Here is a 26,252-nt window from a genome sequence, read left to right on the forward strand (position 1 = left end):
GGATATGCTTTGAATTGTGCATTTCAAACACAACATTGCCCTATCTTTGATGTGACGAATGCCTTTGAAGATAAGACACTATGTTCGTGTCTGCTCATTATGTTCAGCTAACTTAACAAGCACCGTCACTACAAACTCTCGATACACATAATATGCAAACCAATTTTGCTCAAACCCACGAAACTTAATCTCAAAGATTTAAGGCTGAATTGTAGGCCATGTGTACAAAATGCTAAACAGTCCTCTGTGTAAAAACCAAAGCAAGATTTAAAAATACAAAAGGATATGTGTTTAATCGTCATGTTACAGCTTTTTAGGAACATGAAGATCTTGGTAGGATATGCTAAAATAAGGCTTCAGGTAAACAGAACTAAAAACAAAGAGGAAAAGCCGACAATGTTGTCAGAGTTTGTAAGCTGTTTAGCTATATATTTTGTAAGATAACCGCTTAACCAAAGATTTTGTAAGATAGCTATTTAACCAGTACATGGTGGAGGAGGTGTTTTGATCCAAAGGTTAAAGTCCAGAAAAAAAACACACTGTAAAAATATTGAACTAAGACTAAAAGTCCTGCATTGAAAATATTTTTAAATATTATTATATATGTGATCCTGATCATGTACTGTATATTCATATGTTTTGTTCCCAAAAATCTTAACTTGGAATTTGACTAGAAACTAATGCTGTCAAATAAGTTTCATTTACATTCCATCACTGTAATTTCCGAGGGAAACAGGTATAAGCCAGATGCTGATAAAGCTGAAACATTCATAGAATCAGTATGTGTTTGTGTTTGAGGAAGGAAACAGTGATAGTGAAAGAACAAAGATGAATAAAACTGTCCAATGGTGGGCCCCCACCTTAAGCTCCAATCAGCCGCATGTTCCTCATCTCAGTTATGGCTGTATGGTTTGGAAAATGGTCACAGTAATGTCGGCTAAAACACACAAAACGGCTGCTGTGATCCTTTCAAATGTGGTGGATGGTAATTTTGGAGCTTTTACATTGCACACCAGACTGTGTTATCACATTTACCCTCACCCACAGATGAACAGTCAAGCTGCAAGGTAATGACATCCAGTTGTATTTAACCAGTCAGTCAGCCACCAATCCAGCCATGGCTCATGCAGCCAGACTGTCTGTTAGAGTGTATCAGTCAACAAGCAAATCAGACAGTGAGTTTTATGACAGAGCCACCAGGCAAGTAAGCAAGCGAGTCAAAGAGACAGTCAGCTAGCCAGTCAGCCGGCCAGGGATCAGCAGGAATAGATGGAACTGGCACTAAGCCAGTTTGAGCTCCCTGTGGAGGTGCTGTGGTGATTCACTTCCCTGCCTCACTGAACCTGACTACCTCGCTGGCCTGGAATTGATATTCCACATTACCATTTCACCGAGCCAAAAACATTTTGGCAAAATGTTGAGTGTTGTGTTAGGTTAAGTAGGACAAAATGAAGAGTATTCATTGTGGGTCTATTCTCTCCCAGCATGCACCGAGAAAGCCTGAAAACGTCTCTGCTAGCTCAGACAGATATCTTACTCATTATGGCTTCAGATAAGTCAGCGTGCAGTCCCTCCGAATGTGGAGGAAAGCCAGGGAAGTACACAGAGAAGATGTAAACTCAAAGAAGCATCATGTCGCAATTCTAAACCCTGAGACATCTCATAAAAGTCCCACATCTCCAAATCATATCTGCCATGGAAATCTTTTCACCTAGTTCTTTTTCTTTGAGCTTCTCCTCTTCAGCTGAATAACAGCATCAAAATTCCGCTGTAAATTAATCCAAAATGACTTCAGACATACATGTAATGATCTTGTCAAGCGAACTACGACAGGAAGTGGGTGGAGATGCTTTTAGCCACAGTGATGGATAAATGAAGGAATGTAACCATTGCCTACTCAATATATATGTATATGTGTGTGTGTTTTCAGCTGCGTTGCTCGATCCTCTTTTGTATTTTCTTCTTTGCTCAGCAATTAAAATGCATGGTCGTGTACAATAACAACAATAATTCACAAATGTTCTTCCTTTGTTGTTTTCTAAAGATAGCACAGGAACACAGAAGGTACCTTTACCTTTAGTAAGCTCGCCTGCAAAGCTACTTTTTGAAGTGAAAAACAGCTCACATAAAAGAATAGCTGAACGAGTGTATGTGATTTATACAAGAATAATAGTTTTAGACATAGTTTTGCTGTGTATATGGATGATTTAGATGCATTTTGAGAGCCAGGGATATAACAACCTCATATCAGAGGCATACAAATAACTAGAGCGAGGTGTAACCTAACTAATAAGTGGTATATAAGTATCATAGAATCGGTTCAGAGATTTTCAGACAGTGAGGTTTATCTGTGACCCCATCACAGTAAAATCGATGGGGGGAGAGACATGAGGAAGAAATTTTATGGGGTAAAAGAGACCGGAGCATGCAGGTGTTCTAATTGTGAATCAGTTAATGTAGTTTTGTTCGCGCACCAACACAGTCAGCAGTTGGAGCAGCAGCGGTGACACACAGTTCATGGAGGCAATTAAAGTATTTAAAACACTTATGCAGACATGATTCACATAATTTTAAATTTAGTGTGATGCAGTGATATCCTTATCTCCGATGTCCACTGCAAATAAATGTCCATAAATTTCCCGACAATTCGTCAATAAATGACACCCCTTATAACGCCGGAGCTTGCTTTTTTTCAGCCTCAAATTAATTCAGTAATAGCCGTCTGCTATTAATCCATTCAGCATGTTTTTAATGGCGTCAATTTGCCAAAATGTAAACATATATGGGAGTGTGGCTGTCTCACACATCCGCTCTGAAAAGCTTGGACTGTGACAGTGATTCATTGTGAATATAGACTGCTACTGGTGTTGCAGCCAGACCCCACCCAGTGCACAACGGAGTTTTAAATGCGCTCAGCAGCACTACAGGGGAAAACCCGTACTCAAGAGAAACTACTAGCTACAGGCAGAGCCCGAAACATTTAAGAGGTAGAGGATCAGTCCTTTGTTGTGATCCACTTCAGTTCTGGAAAATGACATTTGCATCATCAGACATTTTGCAGTCCCATGTCTATTAAGACATTTTGTCACATCCCAGGCTAAAAAAACAAGGCCCAAGTTGTAGCCCACAGCCAAATGACTGACTCCATTGCAACATTATACTCTTGGTTAATATCCCCAAAACATTATGGGAGAAGCAGAATGTAGAGCATGATCATTCCCCCGAATACACAGTAGGTAAGACAAAGGATAATAAAAGGAGAACTAAAATCTTCATGAATAACTGTTTTCATGTTACGCTCTATATAACATTATTTTATGTCCTGTGTTGAAAACTTGTGAACATCCCTGCAGAAAAGTCAGTTTTATAGTCAATAGTGGTTGGTGGGGGCGGTGTGGAGAGGATGCAGTTGTCTTGACTTTGAGGATTGCCCACAGTGTCTTTGAAAACCCCCGCCTTCGTTCATTCCTATTGGTAATAATAGCTTTGCACTTATTTTGAAGTTAAAATGAAGGTGCACAGTAAAATTCACACATTACAACAACATTCCTACTTAAACTCTGATCCATCATTCTTAGCACAATTTGTGTGCATACGGTTTTCCTGTGCAGTGAGAAATTCTTACTATTATTTCAGGTGTGCTCAGATTTGGTTTTACGTCAAAAGGCCACAATTTGAGTGGCTGCAAAATGATTTAGAAGTTAGGAAAGAAGAGACAAAATATTACACAGAATCATAGCTTTTCTAACTTTCCTCAAATGGTTAAATATGGAGTTTAACCTTGTCAAGCCTGTGAAGACTAGTACTGTAAAATGAAATAGTGTGAGAAGAAAGCTCATAGACATATGTAACCTGTGATAAGGGGTCATTAGTAAACATTCCTTGGCTGGAACAGATACAACCCGAAAAGGTCAGGAACCAGTTCTAAAATATTCTGGATCAAGTGCTGGTTTGTCTACAACCTGTCTGACATTCTGACTGCTCATCTTTTTCCCCACATTGTTCTTCAGTTCACTGTGGCAATCTTGTTTTGCTCCAGATCTCTGCTGTTACATCAGGTTTGCTTTTTGACTTGGTCTATTAACAGCAATATCGAAAATAACATATCAGACTTACTGGACTTATTCATCATTGTCACTGGTGTTTTCACAGTCTGCCACCCAAGATCAAAAAATGGCATTCCATGTCTTACCAAAATATTGACAAATAGGCTTAAACTTTGCCTTGAAGGGGGCCAAATTATGAAATGAGACACAATTGCTGCTCTAGGTAAACCTCAGAACAAACTGACACAATTGTCCCTCACATGGCGTACTGTGTGACCTACAATGAATCACCAGACGGGTTCAGAGACAACAGGACATTAAGCTGTCATCATGTTTTTGCCTGTCTGCAAGTAGACACATTCTTATGAAAATGAACAACATTAGAGGACATTTTTTTTTTACTGTTTGTGTTCTCTCAGACTGCTAAACTGGAAAAAAAATTGCTATCCAAATACCAACTAAAGCAATACATCACTGCAACGGCAAATAAGTAATGTATGAATAGCAATCTCCCTGCTGTTGTGTACAAGTGTGGCTTGATCACCAGATTCCAGAGGGAGACTAGTAGTGTTTAACCATTGACTAGCATTAAAATGTCAGCAATCCTCAAAACAGACCAACAACAACATGTGTTACTGCTTCACTACTTCCCTTCTCAGATTTTGGACAGTGGAGCTTGGCACAGAGGAATAAGATTTATCAGGTTTTGGATACATATACAATTCTTGTCAGTGGCAAGACATCATTGTTGTTTTTTTGTGAATGCTGACAGTGACATATATATCAAGATATAATAACAATAACATGAGCAATGAAGTCATAAAATGACCCTCAGTCCGTGTTCATACTGTGCGCACTGACTGGGTAATAACAATGTGTTTAACCTGTCTAGTACAACAACACTATTGTCCTTATGTACTGTATCCAATATAAAAATCCACTGATCAAAAAAATCATTCATCCAGGTAACTTTGCCACCAATGTGGCTGAAGACATGAGTCAATACTGGTGAAGTCAGTGCTGTTGATGTACCACTGATGGATTTTGTTAAGCCTAAACACATGGAGCAGGAGACGAAACACTAAATGGGCTTAGTAGAACACAGTCCCAGCCAAGATTTGCAAAATTGTCAACAAGTGCCAATTTGAGGTAGTCACTAATCATTTAGCCTCGGTGCCACTTCATCAACAGGTTATACACAGTAATGATGGAACCAAATACAAACACATTGTTCAGATATGACCAGATAAGGTTGTCTTTCTTTTTTTACTGTAATTTTTCCCTTTTGTCCATTCAGGCCTGTCACTAGATTTACAAAATTTGCCTCAAATTTCTCACCACTTGCTCACAGCCTTGATAGATAAATCTTCATAAATACACTTTGAAATAATGTAAAAAAAAAAAAAAAAAAGCCCCACTCAGACATCCAGCAAGGTTAATCCTCAAAATCTTTTCAGAATTTTCCACCATCATTTAGTAGTGCAGTGCAGACAGGCTGTAGCTTTGCATTACAACATGTTGAGAATGGCATAGGTTAGCTTGGCAACTGCTTCGGGATCCGGGGATGCATAATTAAGTGGCTTTCAGTTTTTAAAGGGAATTTGACCCATTTAACTGTGGTTTTACTGTCGCTGAGTAGATTATTGTAAAACGCTTGATATTAGTGAATTAGTGCATGTTTTTTCCATGTATATTTGTATGTCTCTCTGCGCCTGTGTCTTGCTCTGACTCCTAGCTGGAGGCTGATTAATTATTCTCTGTGTGAAGGGTGTTTTGGCCCGGAGTGATTGCTGCTCCTCTGTGGCTCTCCTGTTCTCTAGATCTCCTCAAGCCAAATGAGATGTGGTGGGGAGGAATAAAGGGTCAAAGCCCTCCATCTCTGTGTCCCCCCCCCTCTCACCATTCCTCCCTTCATCCCCCCAATCCCCACCAGCCCAGACAACCCAGAGCTGGGCCGCAAGGAACAAAGTGTCCCCCTGGACGATTTTCTTCTTAGAACCATCAGCCAGTCTGACACAGGAATCTAGTCAATGTCAGTATGATTTAGTGAATATTTCATTTTCTATTTCCCATGTCCTGCCTTGTTTCACAAGATTACAACTTCGTGCGCCTCTTATTGCTCATTTCTCCCTGCTTTCAAGCTCTGTCTTTCTCACATCCTTTCCTCCTCCTTCGGCTGTAGGAGGGTAAGCTGTTTTTTGGCCATAGAATTCTGCTGCATAGGATTGTATAGTTGTCATGTGTTATTTCGCTCTCATCAGTTCAGGTTTGATGTCCCCAAGACCCAGGTGAATCAAATAGTGAGCTGAGGAGGCTGTGCTCTAGTTTGCAGTTGTTAGTCATGTCAGGTGCTCAGTAAACAGTCAGAGCTGCCCTGCCTACTGTGATGATAGCAGTTTGTCAGTGCCAAGGCGACGGTAGCTGTCCGTGTAAATCCTTTTCGCAATAGTCCAAAGACTGTTTACTGTAACACGGGTCACACTTGTAGTTTTCAGTGCTTGCTTGGTTAAGATGTTGGAATTCATGGAAGAATATATAAGTTTGAGCAAACAGCCAGTTTTAGACCTTGACGGTTTTGTGTGAATGCTGCAGCACTTTCTATTAAATCACAATTCTGCAATTACGTTGAACAGCCTCAGCATGAGGGACTGTACATGTCTGAGGATATGAATATGTAAATCAAGGCATGACATTGTCACATTAAGATGCAGCCTCTGCACATGTGTGTGCTACTTCTGGTAAAAAGAATTCGATTCGCCAAAACCTGTTGAGTCACAAGACATGATGTGAACTATGGATCCCTGATGGTCTGATAATGTTTGCCATAGTTTTAAAAGCAATTTAATGACAAAGAAATAACCAAGATGTGTTTTACTGTGTTTTATGTATTAAACCGATGCAGTCAAGAGGTGTGCACAGGCTTCATTCGTGACTGCAGCCATATGGACCAAATCTAATGCAGGAGAGGGTGAAACTCAACCACATATAAAGATTAAAACAAACAAAAGACGCATTTTGAACCACCTGATGAGGTATTGTGCGCTTTATTGTGTCATGAGGTGGAAAATACATAAGGGTGTGAAGTCCTTCCAATCAAACAACAAAATATATAAGATATAATTCACCTTTGCCTTCCAAAACTGTTAAAAATCCCTGGTGGAAAGTACTGTAAATCCACTGTACAGTCTGACAACTCTATGGCTCTGGTTTAGTTAGGTTTAGGCACAAAAATAACTTGATTAGGTTTAGGGGAAGATCATGGTTTGAGTTAAAATTAATAGTTGAGGTTAAGGAACATTTGTTGTCATGATTACAGTAATTAACTCTGGGTAAATGTTAGAGAATTATTACAGTCATAATTAAAAGAAAGTTAAAAGATGAAAGGCTGATGGGGGTTTTTTTTGGGAGGGAGGGGCAGTCTGGAGGGTTGTGTGTTGTATGAGCATGTCCCACCGAATATTATCTCTTATTTTCATTTTACTTGCAATAACAGGGAACTTTCCCAGAAATAACACCATATTGTTGGCAGGTTGCCATGCATGGATACAACAATACATATCAGGTGGTGGGCAACATGGATAAATCTCTATATTATACATTGTGTATGTAATTTAATACCACAATATTTATATATGTCATGATGAAATACATTTGATTGGAAAAAAATTGAGCAACTGTTAATGGATACAACATCCAGACAAGAATGTCCCTCACTGATACAAAAATCATATCAACAAATAAAAATCCAATATTTACATAAATCAGTCCAACTGACTGTTTTGAAATGGTTTCCCTATCACTTAATACAAAAAATAAAAAAATCTATCTATCTATCTATCTATCTATCTATCTATCTATGTAAATATTCTTATATTTTTTCATGCTGGTTGTGGGACTGTCTGGCCCTGACTGTTTCATGTGCTCAAGCGTTTCTTGAAAGATAATCTTGATCTCATTGAGGCCAGCGGATTAAATACATTTTAAAATTGTATGACAAAATCTCTGGCAAATCTTAAAATGTGTGACAACATATCGAAATATTGTCTAACCCAGCATTTCTTTTTTAAACTGTTGCATTGGTCTCTTCATTGAGCCATGGAAATCTGTGCTATGGTTAAATCCTTTGTTTCTTCTCTCCTCAGGTACAAGGATATCATCCAGCTATGGACTGGCTGTCCTCCTTCTGGTATGTGGTTTGGTGAGGGATGCCTTGTTATAATTTGAAGAACTGACATGGTTTGCTCCCTGATCTCGCTCTCTCCACGTTTGCTCTCAGAGTGAACCAAAAAATTGCCTGTTTTATTTTTTCCCCCTCACCATGCGGACTACACAGTTGGCCCTCATTTCCCAGCCACTACTGCTCTTGTACCCAGCACATTGTTATTAGCCACTGTAAACACCAGTCACCTTTAAACCAGTTGGATTACCTTTTGTACAGACGTCGACACCATCTGAGGCGCAACGCTCCGGTGCGAACGGACTGTGTATCTTGTTGGATAACTCTCATGGAAGAATGATTTTCTTATGGTTTCGCTGTTCCTGTTCATGTGTTCATTGCTCAGAAGTGAACAAGAAAAAAGGAGAATCTACATTTGTGTAATATATATGATTCTAGATATATCTGTTTTATTTGAAACACCTCGAATTACTGTATGTGCTGTATACATAGCTGACACTCTCCATATTGGCCATTGAACTTCATTGTGAATAGGCACTCCGGCCCTCTCAAAGAAGCAAAAGAAACTGAAGTACATGTTAATTTAGACTGTTAACATAAACCATCAGGTTAAAAAAGGTTAAACTTCTCATTTTTCTTCAGCTGTATTGGCCATCCAAATTATCTAATGTGCATAATTTTACATCTTGTTAGTGATACATATACAGGTGTGCATGCTTATTAGTCTGAAGGCTTAAATGAGGGGAACATACGTTATTTGAGCTACGTAAGTCAACACTTGGAGTTCAGTGTTACAGTATGTTGAATTTAGCTTTATTTTAATGTGCTAGCTTTGGTGTGAAAAAAAAAAAAAAAAATGTCCCTTGTCATTTTAATTTGTATTGCATCCTCAGTAGGAATAAAAAGGATGTCACAATTTATGAGTCATTCAAAATCTTGACATGTGACCATTGGATGATTAATTTTAATTGACCTGCACCGTTTTTTAAATGGCATGCTTCAGTTGCTGTGCCCCTCCCTGGGATGTCTCATTATTATAGAAAGGTGAATGAGTATTCACCTACTTCGGATCATGAGTATTGCTAGTTTGTATTATGTTCATGTCAGCACACAAACACACAGATTTCAGACAGATGTTTGAGTGGCTGGATGGTGACATGAGATGCAGTGCAACATAGAGAGTAGGCTTGCTAATCATCAGCAGTGTATATGACCCATGTTTGGGAGAAACAAGTTAGTTTTGTTGAAATCCTCTGTCTTATATCTCACAGTAATATATTTTTAGCTTTATTTTCAGATGATATATCATAGAGATTTTTATCCGCGCAGAGCATTTATAAGCAAAACGCTTTGACAATCTGACACAAACACAAAGGTGTTTTTTGGTTTCATAGCGCAACAACTTCAGATCATTACCGTGATACAGTATAACCTCTAAAATAAATGGGATTCTTTAGTTGTTGTTGTTGTTGTTGTTAACTTTTGAGCTGAAAAGGAAATTGTGCACCATCCATCAGAAATGCAGATGTTCCAATTCAAATTGAAACATTTATGAATAATGAAGTAGTTGATTTATATCTCAAGAATCATGCTGTAAGTGAATGTTATCCACCACAAGTATCATGCTGCCACAGTGCAGCAGTTGCCCTGCAATGAGATCAATATTTCAGTTTGGTAGACACTGACCCCTAAGCACATTCTATTTTTTGCTCAGTTGATGCCCAAAATTTACACCAACTTAAGGTGACATTAAGCATGATTATGTAGTTCCTCATGTGCTGTATGGTATAATCTAACATTCATACATAACATACAGATGTAATTGCCAATGATAATTGTGCTGTGTTTCTTTTTTTCTTTTCTTTTTTTTTTCAAAGAGCAAAGTACTCATGTCCCTTCAAGCTTTTATTCAGTTTTGTAGACAAAGCAAAAATCCCCCTCATATAATTGTATTGCATTTCCAAAGAACTGTGGGGGGAAACTTGTGGATTCAGCACCGAGATTCAAAGGCTGACAGAGTGTGTCATGCTTTGGGATCAGACCAGAGACATCTACTGATCAGCAGCTTCCAGCCTGGGTACAAGATGTGTGGGCGATAGAGGGCAACCCTGTCTAATCCCTCAAGTTCCAAATAGCTTCAGGTTGTATTTGGACAGTTAATCTAACTTCACCATGATATATATGCCACTCTGCTGTGACTGGGAATCGATTGCTGTGTTTTGAAATGAGACGTGTTATGTAATACGATTCAGAATGTTTAGTTTGCAGAAAAAAGTACATCTTATTTGAAGGTGTTGAGCTTGGGATGTGGCTGTTGATTCTATTGGGAAAGTGCCACGGCACTTTGGAGAGCATGCACAGTTTGAGTGGACAGTTTTGTCCAACCCTCATGTAAAAAGTTACAGATCTGTAAAACTTGTAAATGAAATAATCAGCATGTTAACATTTTTTAAAAAAATCCATTTAAAAAGGCAGAGGCCAGTGATGTTCTGTACTTGTAACAATGGTGTCATGTACTCATATTCAAGTGTTAAAAAGTCCAAAGTGGATTTTCATCTCTTCAAAATGAACTTGGATAAATTGTATTTGACAAAAAAAAATATCTATATATATTAAAAACATCTCCTTTATAAAGCTTTCATCCTAATCTAGGGGACTCGCCTGACTGTGGGTTCTTGCAACATAATGAATAATAAAGAAGGAGAGATTGGAATGATGATTGATTTGATATGATCGGAGTGATGAAACATGATGCTTGGTTAAAAAAAAGAAGAAACATTTGGGTTGTAATGGAGGCTGAATTGCTTACAAGCAACAAGGTCTCTGTTGCCAAAGAGGTGAACAGTTCACAATGATGGCTAGAGCAGCAGTTCCTTCATCCAGGGATGTTATTTCAGAAACATCACACAAGCATTTTTTTCTGTTCTGTTTTATATGCCACCCTACTCATCCACTCTAGATGTATTTGTTTCTTCTATAATGTATTTCATTTCAATGCGGTCCTGTCTGTTTGTTGAGCTGTCAAAAATTCTGATGAATTATAGTTCTCTTTTCTTTGGTATTGTGTGAGGCTTCTGTACTGGAACATTGCAACAGTTTGTATTATAATGACGATATCAGAATAATATTTAAATAAACCATTTTCACAGATGAAATTCAAACACTGAGGGATTCCATCTATTTGGTTGGTAACGTACTGAGCTTCACAGCGAGTGAACCGGAGAGAGTGCTGACAACGGCAAAAACTGTCCCAGTTTCCAACTTGGGAGAGTTTCTTTTTTTTGTGTGGGAGCTAAATCACTTTTCATTTGATTGTACTACTAAATGTTACTCAAAATCAAGCCACCCTTCATTTACGCCACTACCCAGACGTGGAGAAATGGGGAAAAAAACAGAATGGGATAACAGTCATATAAAACTAGAGAGCATTCCCTGAGGAAAATGAATGTGATTGCTGTGTGTCTAGCTGCTGATTGGCATGAATTTTGGATGACTTTAAAAATTGAAAATTGACATAACGTATTGGTTGAGTTACAGACTCTATGGGCAAGAATGGGAGCTTTAAAACAATTAAGCATTAGGCTTTAATGCATTCCACTATATGACTTTGTCAGTGTGCAACAGTGCGCATTTTAAAATTTGAATGGAGCTTCAAATACAAAGGGACTGTATGGGCCCCCATAGACTTTAATGTGGTATATAACAAATAATAATGATAATTCCTGAACTGTAAAAAGTCATAACAATGACATTATGTACAGTTAATCAGTGTGCAACACTAAGCATAGCCAAATATCAACACTGTTTGTACTGTATACAGTTGTGAATGCAGTGTGACTGAATGGGCCTCCACAGCCTTAGTGCATTACATAACTAACTAACATAACTGTAAATGCCATGCTAATAAAATTACATACAGTCTTGAATGCAATATATATGTTTCATTAGGTTATAAACTGTAGATGTCACCACAATGAAACAATGTATGGCTAATCAGTGTGCAATTGCACAGGTGCTGTGTTATGAATACGATTAGACTGAATGGGCTTCCGTAGACTTGAACGCTATATATTTTGTGCAGTTGGTCAGTGTACAACACTGAGCCTTTAGAAATGCAAATGTTTGCCCTGTATACAATAAAATATGAGACTGTGTACAAGGATTGTATTGAAACATGAATAATTAATAAATCAGTTAGCAATATGAAAAGTAAAAGCAGGCACGTACACGGAATTTTGCACAATTTGAAATATGAAATGTGCTCATTAAATGTGCAAATGTATGCGCACTTTATGAAAAAGCTGGATGCTGCATAAAATTACTTATTTATTGATATATGGGCATTGTGAACAGCTTTTTGAGCTACAGGTGAGCAAAAAGCAAACAACAACAACAACAATCCCCCCCAAGAAAAAAAAAATAAATAAATAACAATAATAATAAAAAAAATTCCAAAATGTTGGGGGGGGGGGGGGTTAGCATTTTGGAGGTGATATTGAAATCTTACTGCAGGTCTCTTGGTTTTGGCACCCAACCTTCGTCAGTGCAAACCCTGGAAACTATCTCTCTGTGGGTTGAAATGGGCCTGTCAAGTCTCATCATCCAGTCATCTCGCTGAAAGACAAGATAGGGGAAAGGAAAATGAAGAGAGAGAAAATAAGATCCTCTTTGGAACAGAGGAGTGAATTTGGCAGCAGCGGCTCAGCTAATCAGGTTTACTCAATCAGTGAATTCAGAATGCAAAGCAGCCAAAGTAGCAAAAGAGAGCGAAGGCAAGAGAGATAGAGGAGCAACAATACAAAATTAACCCTCTGCCCGTGTTTGTTAATTCAGCAAGCAATGACACAGTTATTTATGTTGAGGCAAGGAGAGGGCGAGGCACCAGCCTGCCTCTGGCACTCTAATCAGGCCAGTGGTCCGATTGCAGCACAAAGACAGAGGGATGGTGGAAATGATTATATTGTATGAATAAGTCTATTTAAATCCTGCATATTCAAATATCTTGTGCCGTGGTAGTGAATCAGTGAATCACAGATGGCCAAGATCTTTGTGTCTTCTTATATGCTCCTGTCAAGGAAAAAAATAACACAGTGTGATACCTGAAGTTTACATTTTCAAATGCTCATGAAATATACATGCGTACATTGCAGAGACAGGATCCATGCTGAGTGAAAGGGCCACTGTGATTCCAGTTTAATGCAGAGCACCCCACTGGTAGCACTGCATGGTACAGGTAATGTGTTCTCGTGTGTTTCCTCACATCTCAAGGATGACATTGTACATCAAATAAAATGGGTAAGATCTAACCATGACAACACTGTCGGGATGCAGTGGCCTAAAGGTTAGAGAAGTGGATCTGATTGCAAATATCATGAAAAATAGGAAACAAGAAGTGCTGTCCCTCTGAACAACTCTGCTAAGGCGTTGTTGAGCAACAGCTTTATCTGCCTCAAATTCTATAGTCTCACAAGTAGCCTCTAGAAAGACAAAAGGTTCTTTGATGCAAGGCCTGTTAGATAGCAAAAATCTACAAACAAGATCATCCTTTGAGGACCATGACTATCCAATATCTAGTGTAATGTGAAATCTGACCCGTCATTGATGAGTTTACTTGCTCTTGAGACCAAGCATGGTACAGATGAATGGAAAAATAGACATCAAACATCATTGGCATTTGCAAAACCCTGGGGCCTGTAGCGCCAAAAAAAAAAAAAAAAAAATCACATTTTACTGGTGAGCTATCACATGTGAACATGTCCCTATTTATGATTGTGAAGCACTTTTCTTTAAGAAACAGGAGCAAGGACAAACCACTTTGCAAACTTTCCCCCAAACAGCAAGGTTAAACAAAATCTATCATCTGCCCTTAGCAATGCGTGAAAAAGTTGTACGTACAGGCCAATTTGGATATCCCAGAAATGAATACAAATCTCCTGCATGCTTTCACAATTGCTGACCGGTACATCTGACTTAACAGGATGAAGGGTCCTCTGACACCATCTTATTGGTGCTATTGGGATCTGGTCGCTGGTAAAGTGCTAACAAGCAATTCTGCTCAAAGACATTTTAACAAAGGCAAAGCAATTGAAGGGCATTAAACTTTACTAAAGTTTCTGCTGCTTGCAAATGTGTGTGTGTGTGTGTGTGAGAGAGAGAGAGAGAAAAAGAGAGAGTCTGTGTGTGAACAGTCCTGCATTATTTATTTGCACTCATTAAAAGTAATCAATTGAAACTGGCATTGATGTAAGGGTCTTTATTGGGCTTTCAAGAATCCGTCACTGTAATGTACCCTGTGACTTTCTAACCCTGCTTGATTGTTTTGTTCCACAAAACGCCCAAAGGAATGGAAATGTGTTTGTGCGAACCTATCAATGCTAAGCATCTGTCAATGCTGTGGGATTTATGCACCCCAAAGGTTTTGGAAGAAAAATCATATTGGCATATCAGCCAAAAATGTACTGCGGTGGGCTTAGGATGGCTGTCAATGACTGAATACAACAACAACAGCCATGTCATTTTAAAGCGTGTGGATACAAAGCCCCAAGTTTAACCCAATATGAGAGACAGATGAAACAGTGTGAAGGTAGAATGGAAATGTGCTGCATTGCTATAAGTGAGTGGGTGTGCTTATTAAAAAAGAGAGCCCAAGAGAATTGGGTGTTGAATGTGTGTTGACAGAATGTGAAGCCTGCCTCATTAAACTCTAGAACCAGGGACAGACATGTACTGTTCTCCCGAGCACTTTTCTTACATGTAAACAAACAAATTAGCTCAATTCACTATCAATCATTGAAGTTAGAGGTGTGTGTGTGTGTGTGTGTGTGTGTGTGTGTGTGTGTGTGTTGGGGTCTACAGTGCAGTGTTATGTCTTTGTATCCGCCATGCTGCAGTTCCAAATGTAAGTGCCATATGGAAGACCCCTCTAGCAAACTTCACCTTTCTCCTTCAAATCCTCTCAGGTTGCCATAGGGGCATGAGTGAAGGAAGTGAACTGCATACTCAGAGGATGTGAAAGTGACATCCTGCTGTCATATCAGTTCAAGGTTGTTTTGGGGCATCTCAGGTACTGACAACAAATCAGTGTCATGAATGTTGAAAGTAAAAAAACAGGTCCCTGTTTGTCCCCAGTGAAGCTAAATACACTTTTAATACTAATTTACCACTTACATGACTACAATGGGATTTTATGACAAACTCATAATATCTCAACTGTAAAGGTCCTTATAATAAAATTACGTACATTTTTTGTCATTCAAGATGTCACATTATTTACTGATATCTGTTTCATAGCAGAGAGATTCATCCATAATATGTTTATCCTAGCTTAGCACAAAGAGTGGAAGCAGGGGGAAACAATTAGCGTCTTATAAATTCACAAATGTGTCTTCAAGCACTTAAAAATGTTTTATGAATACATCAAATAATGTTGGCTCAGAAAATTTTTAATTTATACTAGATATGAACATTTAGTCTGATCCCCTTCCCGTTCTCATCAACTCTGCAGTGAAAAAAAAAACAACAAAAAAAAACATGTATCACCACTTATAACAACATTAAGAGAGTAGTCCGCTTATTTTGTGTTGCAGTCCTACAACAGTCCGACTTAAGATGGAGAGCATTTATTTATTTATTTATTTTTGAGAAAATGATAAAAATCAGTGCAGCAGATATCATCTGTTTCATTCCACACATTCTTCTCCCTTATCAAAAACTGACGCCTACATTACCAACAATGCAACACGACTGCCAACAGTTTGGTTGAAGGTTCGAGGTATGTTATGCCAGTAGTGGCTAATGTAGCCTTGGACCTCCAGTCTGCAGCAGAGATGATGATCAGGCAGCAGAGGTCTGGTAAGATCACTTCTTTCCAAATCCACATCCACAGATTTATTCTTTTTTTTTTTTTTTTTCAACTTGTAGTCTTCAGATCCAACCGACACTGACTCAAGTGACATCACTTGAGGACAAAGCTCCCTCTAGAGCCACAAAAGGTTTTATACAACACCTGTAACCACAATGATGTGTGCAACTGCAATTTGCTGTGATAACACCATAATGATAAGTTATTGAGGACTAACTTAAAAGTCCAGTGTTAAGTGTGGACCAATTGACATAAATGGGATATAATATCCATAGTTATGTTTTCATTAGTGCATCATCACCTGGAAATCTGAAAATTATAATAATATATTCATTACCTTAATATGAAACCTTTGTATCTACAGAGGGAGTTGGCCCTCTTCCATGGAGTGCCATGTTGCACCACCATGTTGCTATAGTAGCCCAGAATGGACAAACCAAAATTGCAAAAGAGTGACTTTCAGTATAATTAGTTCCATGATATGAGTGTATTTACATGAAGTTTGAGCAGCTACATGTGTTGGCTACCCCAGAGGATTACTGCTGCCCATGAGTGTGGCTTGTGATATGGAGTCATTATATTTCTACAATTGGCTATGTTTTGTCACTACTCAACTTTACTCTTTCATTTTAAGATGTAGTGCATGTTTATTCTGCCTTGACCACATGCTCGATTTAGTAGCTTGAAAGTAAATAATAATTTGTGTGTCCACCCTGTGTTTCAGATCCAAATTTTGATGGGTTCATCCTCGGTCCATGGTATATCCTTCCACCAGGTTTCATGAATATCAGGCCAGTTGTTCTTCTGTAATCCTGTAGCTAAACAAACATGCCCTCCACCGAAAACATGATCCCTACCTGTGTAACTAAACCTCCTGTGATTGAATGGCAAGCAACAGCAATTATTGTTCAAACATCTCCTCGTTATGTGGAGGGAGTGACAGTAGTGCCAATCCCACTGATCGACAACCCGATCTGCAGCTTCTTGTAGCTCTCGGCTCACTAAGTGATGGAGAGTGGATTATCTAAGAGGCCCACACATTTATTATTCAAGAGTTCAGCAATCCAGGTATACAAAACAAGCATGAGGGAGTACATAACGTCTGTTTCAGACCTCCCTGCATTCGCTTTCTTAAATAATTCAGAATTGATTTGAAGATGTTACTCATCACCTACACATCAGTCAATAGTCTGATTCAGCATGGGCTACATTTTATTTTCCATTAACACCTCTTGTCCCCTGTCGTCAGCCAGTGAGCACCTTCCCTTAATACCCAAATACCTACACCCATACCTATCAAGTGTCATCTGAAGCAGTGTCAGATACTGATGAGTAGCAGTAATTAGCTATTAGTCTGAGCATATTCTTTAAAATGGACTGTTTGATGAGCAGTTTCCCAGAGATTCACACATGAACACACATCTCTTCAGACAATCTAAACAGTGATTAAACCCTAATTCAGTTTGCAAATGTATTTCACATGCTCACAGTCCATCTATGATATTTCACTCCAGACGCCGGCTATTTATCAACATGCTTCCATATTTCCAATCTGAGCACATTAATTTGTTTACTGACTTCTGTTGGCACAGCTTATTGCTGTAGGTTAAGATGATAATAAGAATCGCTGTCAAAATAAAATACCAATTAAATGCAAGAAATCATCGCTGATTCTTTCTCTGTGCTTTTCTTGCAATTATTTTGGTCAGTGTTTATTTGATTAGCTTGTAAATTTATTATTTCTAATCTAATAGATATATGTTTAGATCAGATAACAGAGCAATGTCATTGCTTTTAACATGTACCATTATTTGCTGTGATTCTTTGGTGCGTTGTATGTTTTGTGTGTCTTTGTTGTGATTTGGTGTGTTTTTGCAATGTCATCTGTCCTCGTTTTGTACAGTATATAGCACCTTTTTCCATCTTGATCAGGATATTGTATCTCAATGGGACTTTTCTGGTTAAATAAAGGACAAATAAAAATAAAGTAAAAAGAATGGTGCCTGTTGTGTAGAAATAACTTCATGACCACACCAAAGTGCCGATTGTGGCCTACATCACAGATGATGTTACAGCCCCACATACTGTGGTTAGTTGGTTCACACTAAATGATGAAAAAATGACAGCAAAATCAACTGTTTATTGCAAAAGGACCAAACATGACGGAGCAATGTCAACAGCTAACATTCTAAATATAGTCTGTAGACTAATTAGTTTTTTTATACAGGTGAGCTTCTATTATGATAAACAGTTAATACAGAAATGGCCTAAAATGAAAATTAAACGTCAGCCTGGGGCTAAAAGTAATTTCTCACATATTCTCCATATGCACCTGACTGTGAGCTGAGATGCACATTATAGGGAAAATAAGAGATAAGAGAATGAAAGGAAGCCTTTTACTGAAGACACATTAGAAGAGTGTGAAAAGGGGATTCATGATTCCTTAATTTAGACCTGCATTTAGCACAGATCCAATCATTTTAATTAAATGAAGAAGAGAACAAATATGTAAAAATTGGAATGATTGCATTTCAATGCAGCCTGATGTGTCAGATCAGCTGCAGTATCCAAAAAATACAGTAAATGTCCAATGAGAGTGTGGGAGTATCCAATGAAATAAATCCCCGTGTGATGCTCTTATGCATTAGCTCAGTCAAAGCCAGCTCCATATTTCCTTTTCCATTTATGTGTAGTAGTAGCACCTAGCTAATAATAAATGGATATGATTGAAAGATCCACGTTTGCTTGGGGAAAAAAGGTAAAGAAAACTAATTGCTGAAATTCTTGCCCACCAACATGATGATACTAAGGAAGCAGGGGTCTCAAACTCAGATTAATCAGTGCTCCCCTCTCCTGGTCTGGTCTGTCCACCAGGTTAACCTGTGTGTGTTGGGTTTGTATGGAGATAACATGGTCTCAGGTGCATTGCAGTAAACCAGTGCTGCTGGTCATAGCTATACAGTAAGACTTCAGGCCACAGGTTACAAAAAGTTAGGGAAATTACATGTTTAGCCAAAGATGGATTCGTACCCCCAGGGGTCCATGGGCATGTACCCAGATTACCCCTATGGTACATCCATGTATGCAGATAGTTCATAGCTTTTAAACACTAATAATAACAATAATACATGGAAATTTTTATTTATTTATTTATACATTGATAGCCAGAAAATTCTTCAGCACAGAAGGAAGGATGAGGTGGGAAAAGAAGAAATTAGATGACTGTGACAGGAATCTCAATGATCTCAAAAATAAACCAATAAAATAAACAGCCATAACTAAACAAGATTGTTAGAAAAGCAAAAAGAGCAATCATTGTTAATGAACATATATATTTTATACCAAACGAACAGAATATGGGGAGCATTTACAGTATTTACTGCCTTTGAATACGTGAGTATTCATCGGCTGTATCAGCTCCATCTCCACCTCCACCTGCTGCACTCTGAGATGCTGGACCTGCCCACTCACTGAAGTTGCCGTCCAGGAGCTGACTGCGCGATCAGCTGCTGCCTTCGTAAATCAGCCGCTAAATACACTGCATGATTCTGCTGCTAATTAATTGAGAACTGCACTGCACATTTGTAATGTGCCAATTTTTTCTAGTTAATCTGACCCAGAATTCTTGGAGATTGATCAGAAATGCAGTGGAATGCAAAAAGGATGAGCCTATGATGCAAGGCTTTCTCCACCAGCCCCCAGGTGTGGCCATTCAGAACGGGTAAAAACACTTGCCGTAAGAGTTGGACTAAAACATTGTACAACTGGCTTCAAGCCTGCCCTTTTGAGAATGCATATGAAGGTGATTTCACTGTGAGATTCAAAAGACAAAAAGTGGAATGAGCGCTGTGTCATTATATAAAGTGAACACGGATGAGAAGTGGCCTTTATAGATGAATCCAGTAATGCATGTGAGAGCTACTCAAGATCTATTATTTTGTTTGTAATACTTAATTAGAACTGCGTGAGTAGGGTTCATTTTTCTCCCGCTTTGCTCAGCTGCCTCTGCACACACATGCTGCTAAGATATAATTGGGGCCGTCATTTTGTGGTCGTGCAGCAAATGGCTACTTGAAGAACTCCCTCTCACTTTCTGGCTGCCTGTCTGTCTCCTCGAGTGTGGCCTATTGCACTCCTTCTTTATTCCATTTAATCATTGACTTCATTTCAAAGATAGAAAGCTGACATTGGGAGAACCTTTCATTGCCATTCTGTGAATCTCATTGACTAGCATTGTAATAGATGTCATGTGGCAGGACAGACTGAATAGCTGTGGCTGAAAAGGACAGTAATATGTGTCTTTCCCTGTGCAGAGGCTGACTTGTAGTGACTTATGGAGCCATTTAGCCTGACACACATTAGCTGTACATGACTGTAATGGAATGTTTTTAATGATAAAAGTAACAGCTTCATCACATCCAGTAAATTAATGAGTATTTGTATTTGGTATATGAGTATCTGTGTGAGTGTGAGTTGGTGTGTGTCTAACTATGATTGACTGTGTTGATTTTGCATATTGATATTGCCAGGGACATGAGGCAGGCTGCTAAATTAGCAAAACAGAAGGTTGATACCATGGGAACATAATTAAGGATAATTCCAGCGTGATTTGTCTGTTTGCTCATTTTTTAATATTTCTTTTTACATCCATTAAGTTTCCAGCATGTGCCACAATTAAACACACAATGTTTGTCTAGTTATGCATTCAGTCCCATTCAATTCTTAACACTCGAAACACTCTCTCCAAAAAACTGTAATGTAAATAGTGTATGTTTTTCTGACTTAACTAATATTCTTATTCAGGACGGAAACCTTCACACAATCTATATTTTAAAAAGTGGTTGTCCTCTTTTCAGAACCTTGTAGTTTTAGAAATGTTGAATGCATCTCCAAACAGCGTTTAAGAATAGATTCCCAGTTTTTCAAGTCTGTCGTCAAACAGCAGTCGCATGCCCACGTGAACACTGAAACTGTCATCATTCCTTCTGTTCATACTGGCCATTGAGAAATCTATTCCCACTGTGTTTTCATTGGAAGTGATGGGAGACAAAGCAGTTTACAGTTCTTGTTTGACGCAAAAACGTTTTCTAAAGTTTAGTTAAAGCTTATAAGAGTTAAAGCATTTGTAGTTCAACGGAACTGGAGACTGTAATTGTAACTGGAGGGAAACTTCATTTGTTTCTCTCAGACTGCTGAAGCCTCTAAATAAACTTAAGAATAGAGGGATGAGTGTGGATTTTGTGCCGTTATGAAGGGCTGATGAGTCTGCTGTCATAGAGGAGAACGCAACAAGATATTCATTAAAACTGGGATAATCCTGGCATGCTTTAAAGCAGTGTTTCTCAACTGGTATGGCTTTGGGACCCACCATCACCCCTTAACGACAAGGCACAACATGAATAGATGGCACTCCGCTGCATAAAAAATCCCCTTCAAAATAAAAGTACAAGATTTTGTATTTATTTTTATATATATATTTGCACTTCTTTATTTAGAGGATAGTTGAGAAAAAAAAAATCACCACATAGAAATGACCTTGCAGATACAGAGAGCATAAGAGTCCATAATAAATGAACAGCATGACTAAATTAACCCTTCCTTTCTGATTTTGCTTTTAATGCAGTGTATGCACAGCCATTTTTGGACAATTCACCCACCTCCCTCTAAACTCATGTGTTATAGTAAGATAAGACGTGCTGTGATTAGTCGGGGTCATACATGTAGTCTTGCCAGTCACGTGACTAAGACATAGCAAGAGTTTATGGCACTGTGATCATCAGATCTGACACAGTGACCATTGTTAAAGAGAAAAAAAATAGCAGTCTGATCCTGCTATTAGCTAATTATGATTATAGTAATAACCAATAATATAAGCATAAAAGACAGAAAATAACATTTTTATCAACAAAATAATTAACATTTCATAGCAGTGGCTTCACAGACAATGTTTAATCAAAATATCTGCTAGTAGCCAGTCAGGCCTGATTGTGGTTGTGTTTAGTTAACCAAAGCACTTAATCAAGTTCAGAGGAAGTTATTGATTTTTTCTAACATTAAAAAAATCACAGCTGATGAGACATTAGCCTCAGTCTGTGGGGCTGTATCCCCCTCCTCCACACACTGATATGCCCCTTCTCCATGAAAGTCCTTCTGCCTCCTGCAAACACTCTAAATGCTACCAGCAATGTAAACTGCTAATATATTTTACATGTGATATAAATTTTGAGGAGCCTGCATGCATAATAACATTACTCATCTATCCATTCGCAAATCTCAATCATATTGCAGACCCAAGAAAATTCTCTTCTTATCAAAAGAATTTCTCTTAATTATAGCAAAGCCGTAAATTTCCATATTCTGTTTAACTGCTACGTCTCAAATCTCAGATGTGAGAAGACTTCAAAGTGGCTTCCTCCTGTTTCATGACATTTGTGGTGTCCAGGGGAGGTTAGATGGGAGTGACTTGAAAAAAGGAGCACTGCAACTCTGGGTCTGGCTACAGGGATAGTCTAATTAACATTTTAATTAAGACAAAATATTGTTAACTCGAGGCCATCCTTAGAGCCATGTCTGGGACAGACTCATTACATTCAATGCTAGCCTGTCTACTGCTGCCCTCCAATGCACTACCTGCAAAAATGCCATCCTCCACAAGAATGAAGAGATTGTGATGGATTAAATTCTCTGCCATATTGAGCTTTAAACTGAAATGTGTTGGGTAGTTACAGTCAAGAGAAGTTTTGAGTTTTTCCATAGTCAAACAGGTTGGATTTACATTCACAAATAAGGACACTATGTTGGCTGTGATTGAATCAATTTAACATGGCAATAGAGATATGGACAGAAGAAATAAAGCTTGGAGCGGAACAGACGTAGTCTGTCTCGTGCATGTTTTACCAACAGCCTTACTGCTTATGTATCACTGCTTGTGCTTAAACTACTGGTGCTTAATCTTTAAATCCTTAACATTTGTTGTAATGATCATGAAAAGCACAGTTTATCCATAAACACAATAAAACTAATTTCCTCTCGATCCATATTTCAAGATAATGATGCTGTGGATTGTAGAGGCTTTGAGACATTAGCTCAGCCTGATACAATGAATCAGTACATAAATATAAACAAAAAAGTACTATCTCATGAAAAGGCAGACAGACAATCAGTTTATCAGTTGTCACTTATGACTTTCTTATTAATGTTTAGTAAATCATTCATTGCAGCCTTACAGAAGGATAGTCCATCCATCTACACCTGCCTATCCTGTGGCTGACCCTGAACAGGTCACCAGTCTGTCACTGGGTTAACACATTTAGACAGACAACCATTCACACTCACATTTATGCCTACAGGCAGTTTCCAATACACCTGCCCTGCATGTCTTTGGAATGAGAGCAGAAACCCACACAGACACAAGGAAGACATGCAAACTCCACTCAGAGAGAATTCTAATTAAAAGACAGGGTCCTCTTGCTCTACATGTGTCCTTGCACTTCATTTTTACCACCTGTGACAGTGTGACTGGTGTTGTTTTCACCTTGTGAGTCTGTGTGTGGGTGTCATCATGGCGGAACATGGCCCTGGAGTTGTCAGTATGTCAGTATTACTGTGGACAGATTTTGTCAATGTGAAAACGTCACACCCGTGCAAGATGAGGTCATTAAACTTTACAGGTGTGTATTGAGTACAAAAGATTCAAAGAAGGTGTGGGACGTGCAAGAGCACCAGAAGCAGGGGTGTAGGTAAAGACCATCTTGCGGTGGGATCACACCGGCCATGATACTGACAAATCAGTGTGTATGATGCAATGGAACACGTGAGGAGTTTGGTGAAACAGGTGAACTGTGGCAGATTCTTTAAATATGCCTAACCATCCTTGCATGGTCAATTTGTGTTCATGTAAAACATTAAACATGGTTTGCCATGAATGTAGAATGTATCATTATGCACAATAGATGAATGATCAGTCGTTTGGCAAGAACTTGAATACCGAGTGACCAGCAGGAATTGAAAACGGTTCATGTACATGTATGAGGAGCCATCACTGCTGTGTGTGTGTTGACAACATCTGTGAGGTTTTCAGGACACCCTCTTGTAATAGACGGGATCAATGAGAGTTCCATTGTCTGCTGTTGCTACTTGTTACCTCTTTGGGACCTTTTCTGGTGTAAACACTGAGGCTGTCAAGATCTGTAGTACTTGTGGGACTCACTGCCTAATGAGGCAAAACATCCTTTTTGAAGCTCTGTCTAATTAAAGTTAGGGGTAAGGTGTGAGTTAAGGTTCAGGTAAGGTTAGGGTTAGGCACAAACTATGGTTAAGGTTAGGCTGTTGAACATGTTGAGGCACTTTGAAATGGAACTCAATGCAATGTCCTAAAAAGGATAGTGTTGCAAATTTGTGATGTGTGTGTGGTATGACAACAGAGTAGAGGAACAAAACACAAAGAATAAGACCTTGCATGGGATATGAGATTAGTGTAAAACACTATTGCTGATGAGAGAAAAGTAAGATGAGAGAAGATGAGATAACTTGCTAAGCAGCGTGTTGGATGTGGAAAAATTTTTGACACATTATGCAAAAAGTTTAGGACATACTGTATATAGCAATATCTCAAGGCAGTACAACAAATATGTAACAATGCATGGAGCTTTGCATAATGTATGCATTGTGAATAAGGAAGTATGAATTAACAAAGGCCAAGTAAATATTAATTTCTAGTGGTATCAAATTGTAGGAAGGCTGATAGTGAATCTGTTATGCTTGTTTGCTTCAGAGGCCTATAGATGTGGATTAGTAGAGTGTGCACATGAGGCAAAGTACTTTGTGAATCCTTGCCTATTAAACCTCAAATTGCTGAACCCCACTTTAGTGAAGGCATAAGAAGAGTGTGGAGAAATTTGATGCTTCTATTTTCATCTTTATTTTTACCTCATTTTAACCATTATTATCAAATGGGTGTTCTGACATATTGTACTAAAAAGCACAAAGTCGTTTGTTGTCTTTCTGAGAGTTTCTTCAGACGCCTGCAGACGGACTCCTTGCTTGCTGTCTCGAGTGTGAGATGACAAGAAAGAGCCCAGAACAGGAGAAGTTGTGAGAGTATATATAATACATTTTCTTGTAGACAAGATGACTTCTACCATCAGAACAATGTCAGCACAATAGGCACGTCATAATGTGTTGTACAATCAGGACAAAATGTTAATTTAATCAGTTGATAATAACATACGTGGTGTCATGGTCAGCAGATTGTGACACACGCACACTTTAAGACAGTGAATGCTTATGAACAGAGAAGATGAATAATAAGAATTCCCATTACATGGGTTTAATGTGCCATCTATTTTCCATCAATTTTCTATCCCTGTTTTGTACATATTGTCTATTTTTATGTGAAGCACTTGATTTCTTTGCTGTAAAGCACTTTGAACTGCCAACCTTCTTTCATGACAGGTGCTATAAAAATAGTAGTAGAATTTTTATGACTAGTTAGCTTTCACCTTGCCAGCTACGGTAGTTCAACAACAACTAGCCTGTGAGTATAGTCACTACATCACCAAGACTCTAGAACTAAATATTTTACAATGACGCATGGATACATAATGCTGTGCAACCAGACCTTTATACTGATGACATTCTCACATACCTTGAAGTAAACCTCAGAAAAAAGCCAGGTTAAAACAGTGCACAAGTGGAAAGTACTGCAAATCCGACAAACCAATTAAATTAAGTTACTCAATAAAAAAAATATTCATTTTATAGTAGAGATATAAAAATAAGACTGTGAAATCAAGCACTAACAGAAAATAGAACATTTAGTCAAAATGTGACAGCTGTACAACTTACAGGGTTGTGTTCTACCTCAAAGACGAGTTTTGCTAGTAAAAAGGTTTTTACCTTACAAACTAACTCCTTTAGTAACTCTGTGATTGTAATCTTCTAGGTACAACACACACTGTCAAGTATGTGAACCATGCTGCTCACATCTCAGCTGCTCACCCATGTGTAGCGATATGCATTTGTAAGACGCAAGTATGTCACAAGCCTAATATGCCATATTCAACACATGGAAGGCTGAGCATGCCTGATCATGCATATAATGCAGGCTGCAGTGTATTTTTATTTCTGTAATTTAGCTTTATGTAACAAGGATAGTGGTCTCGTCAAC

General features: G+C 38.5%; 1 protein-coding gene across 1 annotated transcript in view; it reads left to right on the forward strand.

Moving 5' to 3' along the window:
• Positions 1-10,999, forward strand: part of vstm2a (V-set and transmembrane domain containing 2A) — a 73,244-nt gene extending 62,245 nt beyond the window's left edge. The window contains exon 5 of the mRNA XM_076761473.1: positions 8,189-10,999. Within this exon, the coding sequence (XP_076617588.1) occupies positions 8,189-8,265 (77 nt within the window). The 3' untranslated portion in view covers positions 8,266-10,999. The remainder of the gene's footprint in view (positions 1-8,188) is intronic.
• The last annotated feature ends 15,253 nt before the right edge of the window (positions 11,000-26,252 follow it).

This window comes from Chaetodon auriga, chromosome 21 (genome assembly GCF_051107435.1).
Source record: "Chaetodon auriga isolate fChaAug3 chromosome 21, fChaAug3.hap1, whole genome shotgun sequence".
Classification (NCBI taxonomy): domain Eukaryota; kingdom Metazoa; phylum Chordata; class Actinopteri; order Chaetodontiformes; family Chaetodontidae; genus Chaetodon; species Chaetodon auriga.